General features: G+C 50.4%; 1 protein-coding gene across 4 annotated transcripts in view; it reads left to right on the top strand.

The window, feature by feature from the left end:
- Positions 1-14181, top strand: part of SEC16B (SEC16 homolog B, endoplasmic reticulum export factor) — a 56886-nt gene extending 42705 nt beyond the window's left edge. For 3 of the 4 annotated variants that reach the window (XM_081824655.1, XM_081824656.1, XM_081824658.1), the window contains 12 exons: positions 1267-1372; positions 3004-3144; positions 4297-4410; positions 5487-5559; positions 6866-7135; positions 7948-8015; positions 10069-10221; positions 10393-10488; positions 10798-10900; positions 11019-11098; positions 12165-12263; positions 13110-14181. In XM_081824655.1, coding sequence (XP_081680781.1) covers positions 1267-1372; positions 3004-3144; positions 4297-4410; positions 5487-5559; positions 6866-7135; positions 7948-8015; positions 10069-10221; positions 10393-10488; positions 10798-10900; positions 11019-11098; positions 12165-12263; positions 13110-13178 — 1372 coding nt within the window. In that variant the 3' untranslated portion in view covers positions 13179-14181. The remainder of the gene's footprint in view (positions 1-1266; positions 1373-3003; positions 3145-4296; positions 4411-5486; positions 5560-6865; positions 7136-7947; positions 8016-10068; positions 10222-10392; positions 10489-10797; positions 10901-11018; positions 11099-12164; positions 12264-13109) is intronic. The other variant, XM_081824657.1, reaches the window with a different exon arrangement.
- Positions 14182-16165: the final 1984 nt, after the last annotated feature.

Below are 16165 nucleotides of genomic sequence, written 5' to 3'. Positions count from 1 at the left end.
TTACTCTTTACACCCCTACACCGACTTGGTGCACAAGCTACTCAAAGTCCCACCTGTTACTTATTCTTTGTTGGCTGTAACATCAGGCTTTTCACGCAGAAGGATCTTCATAATCCTGTAGACAATGAATAAATGGACAGAAAGACCCGTTTGCTTCCTAGCAGTCCTCCGTGTTCTGGATCTCTCTTCTCCCCTCCCCGTAATAGTTAAGATTTCCTAAGCCCTTACACTGTGCCAGTCATTTTATTTGCACTGTTTCCTTTAATCATTACAGATTGACCCTATAAATAAGGTATATTTTTAACCTTCACTTGATAGAGGAGGGGAACCAAGGCACAGAGAGGTTAAGTAACTAACCTGAGATAGCACAGCTAGCGTGGGGTCACCCTGGACTTGGAACCTGGGCTGTCAGGCTGTGAAGCCCCGACTGATCACTGTTGCACCAAGCAGCCTACCTCTGCGGAAATGGCGGTCTCGTGGCGGGCTCTCTCCTGTCATGGTCTCCGATGGTGTCTAGTGGGCTTGTCACATCCCATCTGTGCCCAGTGTGGCAAGAAATGCGTAGGGCTTCATTCGTCTCTCTCCTATGTTTGTGTCGCATGAGGGCATTTCTGGGGATAGCCGGGAGGGACCGTGAGTTCAGATACCACAAGCTGTTGGGGCACGTGGAGGCGTCTGGAAGCCCCTTGGATCACCTTCGCTCAGCCCACTTCGTCTTTGGCTGAATGGACACCTGGCTCAGGGACTGTCATTTGATTTTTGGCTCAGCTGTCCTCCCCATTCTTGGCCACCTTTCTCGGTGCTCTTGGGGCCCCACATCACTCCCTCTTCTCTTTTGTTCAGGCCAAGAGTGGCCTCTCACAGGTGCACGTTCTAGGCCTTCCAGGCACTAAGGTTCGCTCTCAGCGTGTTTAAGAGGAGCACCCAGTGCCCTGCCGAGGCGGGAGGGAGAGCAGCTTGCCTTAGGGGACCCTCCAGCAAAGAAGGTGGAGGACCCCACCCTTTTCTGCAATCTTTGCTCCCCAGCACCTCTGGTGCAGGCCCGTGTTCTGTTCCATCTCCAGCCTCAAGAAGGTGGAACGAGAGGAGGCCAAACATTCACTCTGGAGGCCCAGAGCGTCTTTCCTGCCTGGGAGCCGTCCCAGGGATCAGCCCAGGGCGGAAGCTCTACCACAAACGGGTGCAGCTGGTGTTTGTCTGCTAGGATCGAAACCCCTCCCCTCCCACCATGCCTCAATTTCTTTTATTATTATTCCCTGGTTTTAGTCAAGAGTTTTTGAAATTTGCAACGACTGAGGCTATCCAGAGGACGGAAATCTTCGAGTACTGTCAGATGCTGGGCCGCCCCAAATCCTTCATCCCTTCTTTCCAGGTAACGCACGACCGTCAGCAGCTGGATTTCCAGCTTTACTATTTGGCATGGAGTAGCCGGGCTAAGTCATCGACAGCACTTTTCTTCATTAGCTTGAGTGTGGGAAGAGTTAGGATTTCTTCCTAGGTCTCCTAAAGGTCTACATTTTAAGATATGAAAGCAAAACACGGCAGCGCCCCCTCTGCTGGAGGCTCCTGCCTCCCACCTGACAAATGGAAATCAACCAGTGTCCTGGGGTCTCTGCTCCTCACATCTGCTTTGCAGCAACTTCTGCTCTGCTCTCCCCAAACAGCTCTCCCTTCTCCTCTGCCCCTTGGCCATCCTGCCGGGGGTGGGAGAAGGAGGCCCAGCCCAGGGGCTGCCCAGCCTGCTCCCTCGGTCTGACCTGCTCCTGCCCTCTCTTTTGGACCCCTCTGTCTTTGAGCTCTGAAAGTTCCTCCTGGCTCCATCCCCGGTCCTCACCCTTCCTTCTTCCCTTCGGGGCTTCAGCTGTGCAGGTGGAGTGCAGGCTGCGGGTTCTCCTCTCTTCTCTCAATTTCTCAGCTGGATGCCCTGTTGTCACCTCAGATTCATCAAGACTCCTTCAGAGCCTGCCCCCGGAGTGCACCCAGCCACACACACACACACACACACTCACCCCACAACACAAAGCACAAAACCAAACCGTGAAAATGAGTGAATTAGTTATGAGAGGGCAAGTGACCCCATTAGTATCTTCTTTCGGTCTTTTACCGAAGACTCTCCTTCCCCGGCAAAGCCATGCCAGACCAGCTCCCTCTTGAACAGTCCTTTCATCCCTCTCTCCCTTCTTGGGTCATCCCCCCCTTTCAGTCTCCTCTGGGCTGAGAGTAGGGGATTAGCTAGTTTTAGTGAGTACACTCTAGGTGCGGGCATAGCGCTTTTGTGTTTTTAGGGTATTCCTTCTCATCCCGTGAGGTGTGCATGATTCCCCCCTTTCCCAAAACAGGAAATTGAAGCTCAGAGGAGTTACATGCTCTTGGCTCACATCTCTTGCGTACCATTTGTTCCAAGACCTTTGCGTGGATTATCTAATTTAATCTTTACAACAGCCAAAGGGTAAATAGTATTATTATCCCCATATTAGAGTGAGGAAACTGAGGCACAGGGGGGTGGGATAACCAGCCCAAGGTGGCACACCCAGTGTGGAGCTGGGATTTGACCTTGGACCTGTCTGATTCCCAAACCGTCATGCTCCATCTTGCTCTACCCCTCATGCTTCTGTGAATACCCGCCTGCTCTGCGTCTGAGTCATTTCTTCTTCCTTTCTATGTCCCCCCTGGTGCCTGGTCCTCCACGCCACCTACACCAGGCTTTCCAGGTGGCTGGACTTCCTGATAAGAAGTAAGTAGTCTGGTGTATTTTGATGGGGACTCGGTCTACGGAGACTGAACTGATGGTGACTCCCATCACTCTCTCCATGATGCGGGATCTGCAGGCTGGATTTGAAATTGTGCCCATACCCAGATAGGATGCCCCAAATGGCACAAGGCCCTCCTTGAGATTTGGATGGCAGAGTTAATGGGAGCTGGCTTCCAGGAAGTCTTATCTGCGTTCCTCTCCTTCTATGCCTGCCTGGATGGACTCCTCACTGGCCCTGTTCCTCTTCACAGGTGTATAAGCTCCTTTATGCTTCCCGGCTGGCAGATTACGGCCTTGCGTCCCAGGCCTTACATTACTGCGAAGCCATTGGCGCGGCCCTCCTTAGCCAGGAAGAGAGCAATCACCCAGTGCTGTTAGGGGAACTCATCAAGGTGAGTTTCTCAAAGGGTTCTCTGCGGGTGTTTTATATTCGGCGTTCAGAGAAAGCTATTGTAGAGTAGCTTAGACTCCACATCTCCTTGGAACATGCCGGAAAATTGGAGCCCATGGCTGTCTTTGACCACGTACGCGTGCCCAGGTGTGATAAGCCGAGTCCTGACACCACACAAAGAAACAGGCAGTGGGCGGACGGTGGTGGGATTGGGAGACGGGAAACCAGGCGTGTGCTCTGCCAGAAACTTAGTCTTGCAACTGCTTTTCTGGGACAGTGAAACTGCACGTTACGGTGAACCGTTCTAATTATAAACGCCGGACTTGGAAAATATATTTTAGTGATTAAAACAGGAAATGATCCTTATTAAAATGCTTTTAAATGCATGGAATATTTTATCACATGTGAGATACATTTAAAAAACAAAACAAAAACAAATCAACTCTTAGTTCCTGGGGAAAAAAACAATCAGGCAAATAGTAGTTCCAATTAACCGAAGAAAAATCCATTAGCTAGAGAGTCCAGCAGCCCACGGTCAATTTTTGCTTTGCTTTAGATGAGTCCCGAGGGTTGGATCCTATAGCCAACCCATCTGTAGTGCCAAGCCCCCTGCCCCTGAGGGGTCTGCCAACAGGCCGAGGGCTGTAGCGCCTCAGGGACCTGGCATGGAGGAGCTGGGAGGTTTGGGGACTTCATAAGGGAGTAGAATCTTGCAACACAAGGTAGTCCCTCGACCAGCAGTGTGGGCATTACTTGGAAGCTGGTTAGAAATGCAGCATCTCAGGCCCCACCCAGAACTCTGGGATCAGATTTAGCATTTTAGCAACAGTCCAGGTGGTTCCCCAGGGCACTGGAGTTTGGGAAGCCTCGCTAGAGGCTCTACCCCTCTTTGCAGAGCTGCAGAGCTGGGTAACAGTTTCTTCTTACATCTTATGGAGGATCTAACACCAAGATGGGTTAATTGTTTATGTTGCAATTTCGGGAAGGTACCTGCTGAATTTGCTACCTCTCGGTTATTCTTTGTAATCTAATTGGCAAGGGCGTGAAGATTGTCTTTATCCCATTCCCTTATTGCCTCGTTCCCCATTGTGTTTCTGTTTCTCCTTTCCCCTCTCTTACCTTCACCTCTGACCCCGCTGGAAACCTGGCACAGCTAGCAGAGAGATTGAAGCTGTCAGATCCCTTGGTTGTAGAGAGACACCGTGGAGACAGGGACCCAGAGCCAGCCTGGCTGGTGCCCCTTCGCAGGCGGTTCGAGGAGCTGGCGGTGAGTGGGGCTGGAGCCGGGCCAGGGGCTGAGACCTTTGTTTCTCTCTTCGCTCCCCTAGCACCGAGTAGGCAGGCACTGACCTTGGCAAGTCCCCGACCCCGTGGAGGGCCCTGAAGTCCCCCAGCACCCATGAGGCACAGGTTGACCCGGGCAGGGGTGGCGCTCAGCCTCCCAGCTTCCCGCCCCCCCCCCCACCCCCCGGTCCCTGTCTAGGGTGGAAAGGGTTTCCTGTGTCAGCCTGTGAGACCTGGGGCCCTCTTGCCGATGCCCCTTGCCACCCTTCTCTGGGGTCCTAGAAGATACATTTTATGCCATTAAAGCTTTCATCTCTCTGTTAGGATCTACGGATCACAGTGGACCCATGTCACTTTCATGGAATGTAGGGCAATTGCTTAAAAGATTTCCAGGCCTTTCCTTTTTGTTCTGACAAGTGCAAAAGCTGCCAGCGGTAATTGTAACATAATTGGAACGGGGCTGCCTCCATTCTCTTTCTTCCGCCGTCTCTGAAGACAGGACAGGGTGGATTTTTCAAGGCACACGCAGCCCTGATTCCCGCCCTGTGTTACACACACGGGGCCCTGGGCCCCGCGGTCTGGTCCCTTCCACTTGCCTCTTCCTCGGGGAGATGATGGATGGCGCTGGTGTCCTGGTCCCTGCCTGCTCTGAGCAGGGCTGAGGCTTCCCTCCTGCCCATGTGCCTCTCCCACCAGCCCTTGGCATTCAGGCGACATTCCCCTACCTTGCCACTCCCTCTGAAGTTTCTTTTTGACTTGATTTTTATTTTTTAAAATATTTATTTATTTAAAGATTTCATTTCTTTGTCAGAGAGAGAGAGTGCGCGAGTGCACTAGAAGGGGGAGCGGCAGAGGGAGAGGGAGAAGCAGACTCCCCGCTGAGCAGGGAGCCCGATGCAGGACTTGATCCCAGGACCCCGGGCTCATGACCTGAGCCGAAGGCAGGGGCGCTTAACCGACTGAGCCACCCAGCCACCCCTTGACTTAATTTTTAAACTGTTGTTCCCTGTTCTTGCTTTTCTTTGTGTGGCTTAAAAAGATTTTACTTTATTTTACTAGCACAAGGTAGCAGGAGACACTGGGGATCTTCGTTCTGCTCACTCAGATACTTCGGGAGCCAGAGGGACGGCAGGTACCCACCCCGACGACCTGAGTGTGGGGAGGGCTGACGCTCAGCACCTGGTCATACGAGATGCAGACCTTAGGAAACACTCTGCTTGCCCTTCCTGGAGCGCTTCCTTGCCTGTTTCAATCTGACCCATTGGTCCAGGCACCTTCTCTCCACAGCTCCGGCCGGCCACAGGCATCCCAACACTGCTAAATTCCCGCATTGTGAGAGTTTCTGCCTCACATTCAGGTTTTAATCCTCATTGTATTGTGTTGTGATCTCATGGTTTCGCCAGCCTCAGTAGCTTCCCCCCAGAGAGGAAGCCAGAGATGGTGGATTGTCCATACGTCATGTAGGTGCTGGAGATATAAGAAGGTTTTTTTGAGCTATCAGTTTGAGTTTTGAGCATTCGATTGCTATACACATGTGACATACGTTTCAAATTATTTTCAGCACGTCCCTCCTTTCCCCTCAGGCTTCCTCTGGGCGCTGGGTCGGGCAGAAAGTATTACCCCCAGCTGGTTCTGCGCCCTTTCCTCCAGCTACCCCCCCATAGTGGGGTCAGGGCAGGGCTTCTTCTCTTTACTTCTAGCCGTTTCCCACCCTTTAGCACTTCCATCACGGATGAGCAAGGGGAAGGCAAGGCAGGCAGGCGAGGTTTCTGCGCCTGGGCTTTGGCACTATGTCACGGAACCTGTGAAGGTCACGGGCTGGAGGGGAGCCAGGCTGGGTGTTTCTGAATGCCGCTTCTGCTAGGAGGCAGCTGTGTCTCTCGTCATCCAGCTGAGCATGTGGGCCAGCAGCCCCAGCAGCCCCGTGACCTTGGGCCCATCACGGCACACGTCCACACCACCATCCATCTCACTGGCAAAATGGCAGAGCCCGAAGGAATACCTCCACGCTTGCTTCCAGGGCAAAGCCATCATGTCTGTGGTCCGATTCGGGTTTTAACTAGAAACTGTTCAAACACCCAAGTCTATGAGGAAATCCTTAAAGGGGAAAGTTTATCCCAAAGTAAAAAAGCATGGCATTAAATGAGGTGGTAATTTCTATCCCCCCAGTGCACTAATGTGCTCCTTTAAGGCTCGGAGATCATACACGGGAGTGAAGGAAATCATTTTGTCAACTCTAAGTCATAAGCAGTGAGAGGCGTTCCAATCACAGCTGGGTTGTACTTGTCATTGCATGAACGGCGGGCAGCCACATCGAGCGGCCTGTCTTTGTGACTTCTTTCCAAGGAGGACGTGGGCAAGAATGGTTCTGGTGTGATCGGTCCATTCTAATGCCATATTTCAGGTCTCAGCTCTTCTTCTTTGCCCTATGTCCTTAGAAAGCACTTTCTACCATGATCTTTCGGGACATCAAAGCGACTCAGGAGCCCTTGGGGACCGCTCAGCCTTGTGGCCAGCCCTAGAGCAGACGTGGCCGTCCCAGCCCAGCCTGCAACAGCCCTTTCCCCACCCAGCAGGAGGAAGTGTGGGGCAGACCGGGGTCCCTGTGCCTCTTTACTCAGTTCCTGGGACTGGTGGCAGCCTGGCCGTGACAGGGACTCCTGGAGGAGGAGCCTGGGAGGAAACCCAGCAGATACACCCACCCGTTGGTAAGACCTGGGTGAGGAGTTTTGAAGGGGAGGAAGCAAAGAGGGAGGTGGAGGGACCAGTAGGAGGAGGTGGGGTCAGAGCCGATAAAGCCCTGAATGGTGGGCGTGCGCCTGACTACGCGGCAGCCCTGGGGCTGGTACTTTGCATGCGTCCCTGCATGCACTGCAAAGGAGGGATGCTGCTCCCTTCCTTTGCAGTCTGCCTCTCCACTGGGACAAACGACAAGGCCAACAGCAGTTCCTCCTGCCCTCCTCTTGGATGCATAGTTTCTAGAAGAGAGGTTGCAGGGTGGAGGAAGGAGGGAAATGCCATCTGCGCCTCCAGCTGTGTCGTCCTGCACCCAAGAGCTCACTGTCAGGGGTCGTTAGCAGAGGCCCACTCTTCTGTCCTGCTCCCAAGGGTGGTGATGGGAAACAGAGGGGCTGAGTGTGGTGAGCCGTGCTGAGTGACACCAGGGGAGCTCTGGATTAGATCTTCAACCTTCTAAGATAATGTCCTGTCCAAGACAGGAGGCTCAAATGGAGGAAAGTCGGGAGGATCCCTGTGATCTAGTTCCACGTGGCCCTGGTTTCCAGGATTCCTAAGGAATGGCTTGGCTTGGAGTAGAGGTCAGGTGACCAGCATGTCTTCAGGCGGCTGGAATTGAGAGGGTTTTGTATGTGGACTTCACATTAATGTGACCCACTTGGAGTCCTGGGCTTGGACCTGCAGCTTCTTGGCAATTAGAAAAGCTGACTGCGTCCCATTCTTTCTTCAGGTTAGATAGGAAAAGCTCAAGTTCAAATCACGGTGTTTGTGTTTTGTGCCATAGGAGAGAACACAGTGTCTCAAGGAAGTTTCCAGCATCCTGATGGTCAGAATGTTGTTTCCCAACCCCAGGTGAGAAGACAAAGCACAGCAGATGCCTACTCTAATGCTTCAGGTTTTTTCCAATGGCCCAGATTTCTTAGCCATGTGCAGACTCCTTCTTCTGCCTGGTACCTGCTCTCCCTTCCACACTGTACCTTGTTTCACCAAATCCTAGTGGTGGGGAGGAGGGCCATGTTCTTGACACAACCAGTGTCCATGGGGGGAGGGGTGGCGGGGCCGAGTTTTGTTTTGGCCTCAGAGATCTCTCACATCCTCTCCTCACCGGTTGCACCAAACACTCACCACATCCTGCCCTGTCATGGGGGACTCTTGATGCTTATTTCTTTATTGTAATTTTTACCTCACTTTCTTTCCAAGAAGGATTTATGGCCGCTGTGTCTTTTCTCCTCAGGCTGGAAGGTCTTGGAGGTGGCCCTGCCTAATTGACTGTGTTAGCTAGCAGTCCAACGACTGCACCCTTCCCCCAACAATGGGTATTTGAGATGTTCTTCAGTTTTGCCTGAAGGCTGGAGGGTTTCATTGTATAAATTTGATCACATAAATAGTGGTTACATCCTATAAATGTCTCAAGTAGTAATGGGACTGTAGGACTTAAAAACTTTTATGCTTTCCTTATTTTTTTCTGACTGAAATGTACTGTAGTACATTACTGTTATCGAAAACTTGAAAAATAAAGAAAAAGTATCAAATTATCAATCAAATATTACTCATATGTTTCTAAATGTGTATAGAAAACTATTTCCTTTTTGTTATTTAATACTATAAAATGAGGTTTTCCATGTCATTCATAAATGATTTTTTTTATTTATTATTTTATTGTTATTTTATTTCTTTTTAAAATTTATTTTATTATGAGAGAGAAAGAGAGAGCATGCCAGCCCGAGTGGGGGGGAGGGGCAGAGGGAGAGAGAGAAGCCGACTCCCTGCTGAGGGAGCCCTATGTGGGGCAATTAGATCACATAGCATAAAATTAGCAAAAAAATGTGGGGCAATTAGATCACGTAGCATAAAATTAGCAAAAAATCACCCAGGATCACAACCTGAGCCGAGGCAGACACTTAACCGACTGAGCCACTCAGGCACCCCTATTTTATTTTATTTTTTAAGATTTATTTATTTGAGAGAGAGAGAGCGCGAGTGAGCATGCAAGGGTGGAGGAGGGGCAAAGAGAAACTTAAGCAGACTCTGCGCTCAGCATGGAGCCGTCCATGGGGCTCCATCTCACCACCCTGAGATCACCACTTGAACAGAAACCAAAGTCAGACGCTTAACTGACTGAGCCACCCAGGTGCCCCCATTAATGATTTTTAATATTGGTATGATCAAGTCCATTATGTGAAAGCACCATCATTCATTCATTCATTCACAAATCCCAAGTTCCTATAATGTCCCCAGCACAGTCACAGGGCTGGGGACACACAGGGAGCCAGACAAAGCCTACTCCCATGTGCTTCTGTTTAGTGGAGGTGACTTAAATAAACAACTGTGTGCATGAGGGATTTTACTTTAGAGGGCTGGCTGGGGATTTTAAAAATGGTTAAATCGGTGAATTTTATGCTATGTATATTTTCCACCCCCCCACAAATATAAAGGCACATGGGCATATTTTGCCCTTCTCTGTTGCATTTGTTCGCAGTTGATCTTGAACAAGTCTGCTAGGAATGAGCTCTCAGATGAGTGAGGGTCAGTCTCTGTCCTTTTGGGTGTGTAGGTACCCGTGGGGTGTGTCCTGTCCCGCTTCCTCTCCACCGGGGGCCTTCCACATCCTCTGCTCCAGGCTTCAGCATAATTCTGGAACTTTGATGTGGGGAGGGAGCACAGCGGCCAGAGGCCCAGAGGATTAGGGGATAACACAAGGATGGGGATGGGCTCTGGCCTTGTCCTGCGGCCTTCGGCAAATCATTTCTCCTAGCTAAGCCTGATTTCCTCGGCAGTAAAATGTGAGCCTGTAAGGCCATCCCAGTGATTTACTGAGCGGGGCTGGTGAGGGAGAACATGTGATTTGCCCTCATAACCTGTCAAGTGCTATAAAAACGTTCGTTCTTATGTTCTTTAATTCCAGGTGCCAGCGATTCCCAGATCACGAAATAATTCTGAGAGTTCCACTGTTTCAGTCAAGGAGGATGAGGAGGAGTCCTCCGATGAGGCAGATAAAAAATCTTCCCAAAGCCTGGCACAGAAAGAAAAGCCAGGAGACGAGAAAGAGAACATGAAGGTGGATGGTCTTGTTCTGCCGTCCCCTTCCCAAACGGTGTGGGGGGCAGGCTTGGGAACCTAGGCTTTGGCAGGGCCTCCGACTCCCCAGCATCGTACTGGGGTGGGCCTGTCTCCTAGTCAGTGGGAGAAGCACACCTGTAGGCCCTAAATCTCCTCCTTTCCCTCCCAGAGCTCCGGGTTTGGCTGGTTCAGCTGGTTTCGCTCGAAGCCCACCAACAATGCATCCGCCTCTGGAGAAGACTCATCTGACAGTCCCAACTCTGAGGTAAGTGAGAGGGCCCAAGGGGCAAGGACCCTTCCTCTCCTGTGGGTCCATTGGAGGAAGTTTCCTCAGAGCCTCTGAGGCCCAGAGCTGGCATCTGGCAAGTGGCAAAGGCCAACTGGGTCTTAAAAATCAGGACGAAGAATATTAACTTTAGGGCACCAGTAGTTGTTTGATTGCTGAGCAGAGGGGTGGCACGAGAGTTTTGGGGCGAGTCCCCAGCCGCAGGTCACAGGTTGGGGCCGCTGTTGTGGCCATGAGTTTGTTAGCAACCAGAACCTCCAACTCTGCCTGTCTTTCTCCACGACGCAGGAGACCTCCAGAGCATCTTCTCCCCCTGAGGCTGGCCCTGGCTTCACACTGACCTCTCTCCCGGAGCCCCAGTCTCTGCCGGACACCTTGTCTGGAGCGACAGGTACCGCCAACCTCATGTCCTCTGGGTCTGAGGTACCTCGGGCCTTGGGGGTACCTTCTGAGAGCGGGCCTTCCTCAGCCCTGAGCAGTGGAAACAGCTCTGACTCATTGCTTTCCAGGCAAGGGCCAAGTCCGAGGATCAGCGTCCGGTGGGAGAGCAGCTGAGGGCGCTGGGAGTGAAGGCCTGTCTGGGCCTGAGGTGAGCAGCCCCTGGGCTGGAGCTTAGGGCCCCACCAGAGGCCTGCGTGTGCAAGGACTGAACATTCCGTGTGGGCTGGAGGTGCCACCCGGTGAGGGCAGAAAGCTTCTGTAGTAGTCTGTTAGGGCCACCATGACAAAATGTCACAGGCTACAGCTTAAAGTGATTTCCTCACAGCTCTGGAGGCTGGAAGTCTGAGGCAGGGTGTTGGCAGGGTTGGTTTCTCCTGAGGCCTCATTCCTTGGCTTGTAGATGGCCATGGCTTTCACAGGGTCTTCCCTCTGTGTGCCTCTGTGTCCAAACTTCCCCTTCTTATAAGGACACCGGGCATATTGACTTAGGGCCCACCCTAATGCCCTCATCTTACCTTAATCACCTCTTTATTTTTTTTTAAGATTTTAAGTAATCTTTACACCCAGTGTGGGGCTTGAACTTACAACCCCGAGATCAAGAGTCACATGCTCTACTGACTGAGCCAGCCAGGCGCCCCCTCAAACACTTCTTTAAAGACACTACCTCTAAATACATTCTGAAGTACTGGGGGTTAGAATCTCCACATAGGAAGTTTCAAGGGGACATGATGTAGCCCATAACGACTTCCTTAGGTGAAGTCTAGAGAACGGCCTCTTTCCGCGTCCCAGAGTTCACCAGGGACTTTGGCAAGGGCTGTAAAAAGTTCTTGATGAATCGTCCACATGGTACAGATTTCATGCCGATTGCTAGGAAAACATTTTTATTTTCTTGTGGTTGGGTTAGAGTACTCTTGCAGTATTTTAGGCCTTTCCGAGAATATGATACTACTTTTTATGATGCTATCAAGAGAGTTGACAGTGGCTTTTTCTTGTCACTCGCTCCAGGTGCAGCAGACCCTGAGCCTCTGCTTTTGCCACCCCAGACCCAGGGGTTGGCCACTTGAATCACGTTTGTTTGCTTTATTTCCCTGAGGTCTATCAGGAAATCCTTTTCATCGGTATCTCTTGACCTAAGTTGACACTCGAGGGAAACCCTTGATGTTCTGGAACCAGAAGCGGTGACTGATGGGATTTTCTATTATTTTCCATCACAGGCTGTTTCCTCTGAGCTTTACTTCAGCCCTGGTGTTCTGCTTCCCCCAACTCCCTTGAAAGGAAGTGTTCCTCTCTACAACCCATCTCAGGTCCCCCAGGTAAGGGAGCCCTGAGGGAGAGGGGTTAGGAGCACAAATTTTGGATGAAGGCAATCCAAGTTTATATTCCTTGTTTGCCACTTAGTGTGTGTGGGTTCTTGCACAATGACTTACCCTCTATAAGACTCAGTTTCTGCATCTGTAAAGTGGGGTTAGTAGTAGCCACCTCGCGGGGGGGGCGTGAGGATTAAATGGGAGCATGTGTGTGAAGGGCCTCATGCATGGAAAATGCTCAGTCAGGGTCACTATTAGTAAATCCGCTCTTGACCTTTCACAGGTCTTGAGACTCTGAGAGACACATAGTGTTGGTACCAGTGGTGTGGAAATACCATCACTCCACCTGGGGGTGTCGGGGATCATTGCAAACTTTGAGAGAAACTAAACTCCCTGCCCTTCAGTGACTTGGGAGTAGATTGATTGCTCTTATGTACCCATTTGGCCTTGTCTTTTTTTTTTTTTTTTAAAGATTTTATTTATTTATTTGAGAGAGAGAGCACATGAGAGGGGGGAGGGTCAGAGGGAGAAGCAGGCTCCTCGCAGAGCAGGGAGCCCGATGCGGGATTCGATCCCGGGACTCCAGGATCATGACCTGAGCCGAAGGCAGTCACTTAACCAACTGAGCCACCCAGGTGCCCTGGCCTTGTCTCTTAATAAAATTGAATTTCTTTTGCTATAGTTAAGAGGTGCAGATGTTGGGTGAAAGTAAATAATTAGAATATCACCATGGGAAGCCAAATGCAGCCTGAGTGTTCTAGACTCAGGATGCCCTAGCTCAGTCCAACCAGCCAGCCCTGGATGGAGTCCTGCTTGGAGCTATAATCTCAGGCAACCTTTTTTCTTTTCCAGCTCTCCATGGTTAGTAGTTTGAACCGACCGAATCGCCTAGCTCAGCGCCGCTATCCAACCCAGCCATGATGATAATGGCCACCCGTCCCAGGCTGGTCTCCTTCCTTGATTTCCAACCCCTCTGCCATATTGGGGCCCCCAAGAGGGTCCTGCTGGCCTATTGCCTTCACTGGGACAGGGTCTTCCAGGACACAGCTCAGTCCAGTCTCAACATTAGCTTCAGAATGATGGCTAGTACCACGTCGGGTGGAAAAGCTCGGTAGAACAGCAGACCGGAGGTGAGCAGGATGCCATGGCGGGAGCATTCAGGATGGTAGCTTCAGATCCTCAGGAGAGTCAAGCCAACTTGGAATTCCCTCAGCTGGAATCAAGACGAATCCACTGGGCTTTGCGGCAGGAAATTATTTGGGGGAGGCGCCCAGAGCGATATTCGTGACCAATGTTGATGCATTCCTCAGTCTTAGTTAGAGACCAATTCACAGCTCTAGTTAGCAAAGTTTATATGCTGAAACTTGATTATTGCTTCCCGGCAGAGCTCCCTCCTCACTGACATTTCAGCAGTTTCCCTCTTGGTCCTAGTTTTGTGCACATTTTTATGTGCTTCAGATTAATTATATTTCTCTCACTTTCTTAGCTGGTCCTATTTTTTCACATTCTGGCATCTGGCTATCAAGTTAGATTGCTGTAGGCATCATATTGTCATGGTAACTACTGAACCTAATGATGCAGATGGATGGAACATCAGTGTAATAAATGATGGGAAATGTTTCCTAAAAATTCACCCCTTCCATAAGAGAGGAGAATGAGTGCCTGATAGTGTTAATACCAGGCCTTTGCAAATGGATGTTGGGAGGGTCACTGGAGCCAGAGGGAGGAGGGGGACATCTTGGAAATTTCCAGTTCTCTTTTCAAACCCAAAATAGGGATGACTCTTGCTGTTTGTCAGATTTGCTGAAAATTGCTCCTCACAAAGAACGTTTTTTCTGTGTGTAATTGTACATATGGGTTTTGTACTCTAATGTACTACAGTTCTGATGTTGATAGCAATTAAACCAGATAATTTTATAGCAAATGCTTGTCTCTGGCTGATTTTTGCAGAGGGAGAGAGCACACTGAGCACACTCTTCCCTGAAGTGCTGCTAATAATGGTTTCATTGTGTGATAAGGTGCATATAGCTGGAAAGAGCCCTTTGTTAACGAAGAATCTGGGGACTGATCCTCTTAACTTCCAAGTCCACTCTGTTATTTTTTCAATTTAGAAAATAGGGACAAAACACCTCTGATGCAAATCAGTCACTCCATTAACTATTGCACTTTCTGTTCTCTCAAAAGTTTCTTCATCTCTCAGATTAAATTAGGAAATGTATGCATAAGTGTTTTTTGGACTGAGACGGCCCTCGGTAAATGCCGTTGCCTTATTTCCCCTAAAAGACCTCTGCCTTGGGTTTGGTATGCTGACACCCAGTGGCAGTACTATGGCAGCTGTGTGTGAGTTTCGGAGGAACCAAACGATTTTGACTTGGATCTCAGCACATGCGCAGTTCACCCACATCAGGCTCTCTGCTCGGCAGGGAGTCTGCTTCTTCCTCTCACTCTCCAACTGTGCTCTCTCTCAAATAAAATCTTTTTTTTTTTTTTAAAGATTTTATTCATTTATTTGAGAGAGAGAGAATGAGAGAGAGCACATGAGAGGGGGGAGGGTCAGAGGGAGAAGCAGACTCCCTGCCGAGCAGGGAGCCCGACGTGGGACTCGATCCCGGGACTCCAGGATCATGACCTGAGCCGAAGGCAGTCGCTTAACCAACTGAGCCACTCAGGCGCCCCTCTCTCAAATAAAATCTTTAAAAAAATTATTAGTAAACAATCTAATAAGTACAATCCAGACTGTCTCATTGCCTACCAAATTAAATTCTGGATCTTTCATTCATGATATAGGTAATGGAACAGTAATTTAAAACTACTTCTTGGGGCCCCGGGTGGCTCAGTAGGTTGAGCATCCGACTCTGGGTTTCGGCTCAGCTCATGAGCCCACGGTTGAGCCCTGCATCAGGCTCTGCACTCAGTGGGGAGTCTGCTTGAGATTCTCTCCATTTGCCCCTCCCCCTGCTTGTGTGTGCATGCAAATGCTCTCTCAGATAAATAAAAATAAATCTTAAAAACCCTACTACTCAATAGGTATCCTAATTACTAAGCTAGTTTCTCTTCCTGCATCCTGCCACCAATGCTAGGACATGTGGCTTATTGCCCCTGGGAACAATGGCAGAAGGGAAGGCCTAAGAAGCTCTTTAGAGGAGGAGAGTGAGGACTGAAGAGGAAGGCAAAGACCTCAGAGGCCTGTGTACTCACTTCCTCCTCCCATTGGGGAAATTTCTGGAAAATCCATGACTGAAGCATCACCAGAGCCGGCACTGAACTGAGTTACCTCCTAGGCAAGGGGCTACACAGCAGTGAACGACATTTCTGAGGGAAAGTCAGGGGGCTTTATGTGCTAGAAAGGGAGGAGGTCATGAGATTTATGCTAATTCACGATGGACAACTTGTGCTCTGCAAAGTCAGAGTGCATCCATTAATCTGCATGTGGTTGGTTGAAACAAGTCCCATTGTTCATTGGGCAGGAAAGAGCCCTCAGCTGGGTCCGGCAAGGTCTGATGACCAGGGTCACTCAGAGTTCTTGGTTGTTTATCAGCTTTTTTTAGTGGTGAGTTTGCTAAAGGTCCTGATTCTTTTATAGCTTCAGCTGGTTCGAACCAACTGTAGCGAAAGCAAGTGCATCTGTTTCCTTCTTTAGGACGTGAAAGCTTGGGGAGCAGAGCAGGTTGTGAGCGGAGCTGCTGGGGATTGGGGAGCCTGAGAGCATGGGGCTTGGGGCCCTTCCCTCATCCGTAGCTCTGGGAAGGCTGCCAGCCTGGAGAAGCTGGCTCGGACCTGGCAACTTGTCCAATGTGGCTTGAGAGTCATAGAAGCTTGGCCTTGGGGCTGGCCATGGCCTGAGGCAGAGCTGCTAGCCCCCACGGCCTGGCATATGTGGATGACTGCAGGGAATGATGGCCCAGTGT

The sequence above is a fragment of the Leptonychotes weddellii genome, chromosome 6 (genome assembly GCF_054177405.1).
Source record: "Leptonychotes weddellii isolate Sample4059 chromosome 6, ASM5417740v2, whole genome shotgun sequence".
Classification (NCBI taxonomy): Eukaryota; Metazoa; Chordata; class Mammalia; order Carnivora; family Phocidae; genus Leptonychotes; species Leptonychotes weddellii.
Note: the sequence above shows the minus strand (reverse complement) of the source record. Positions and strands in the feature narration are given on the sequence as shown.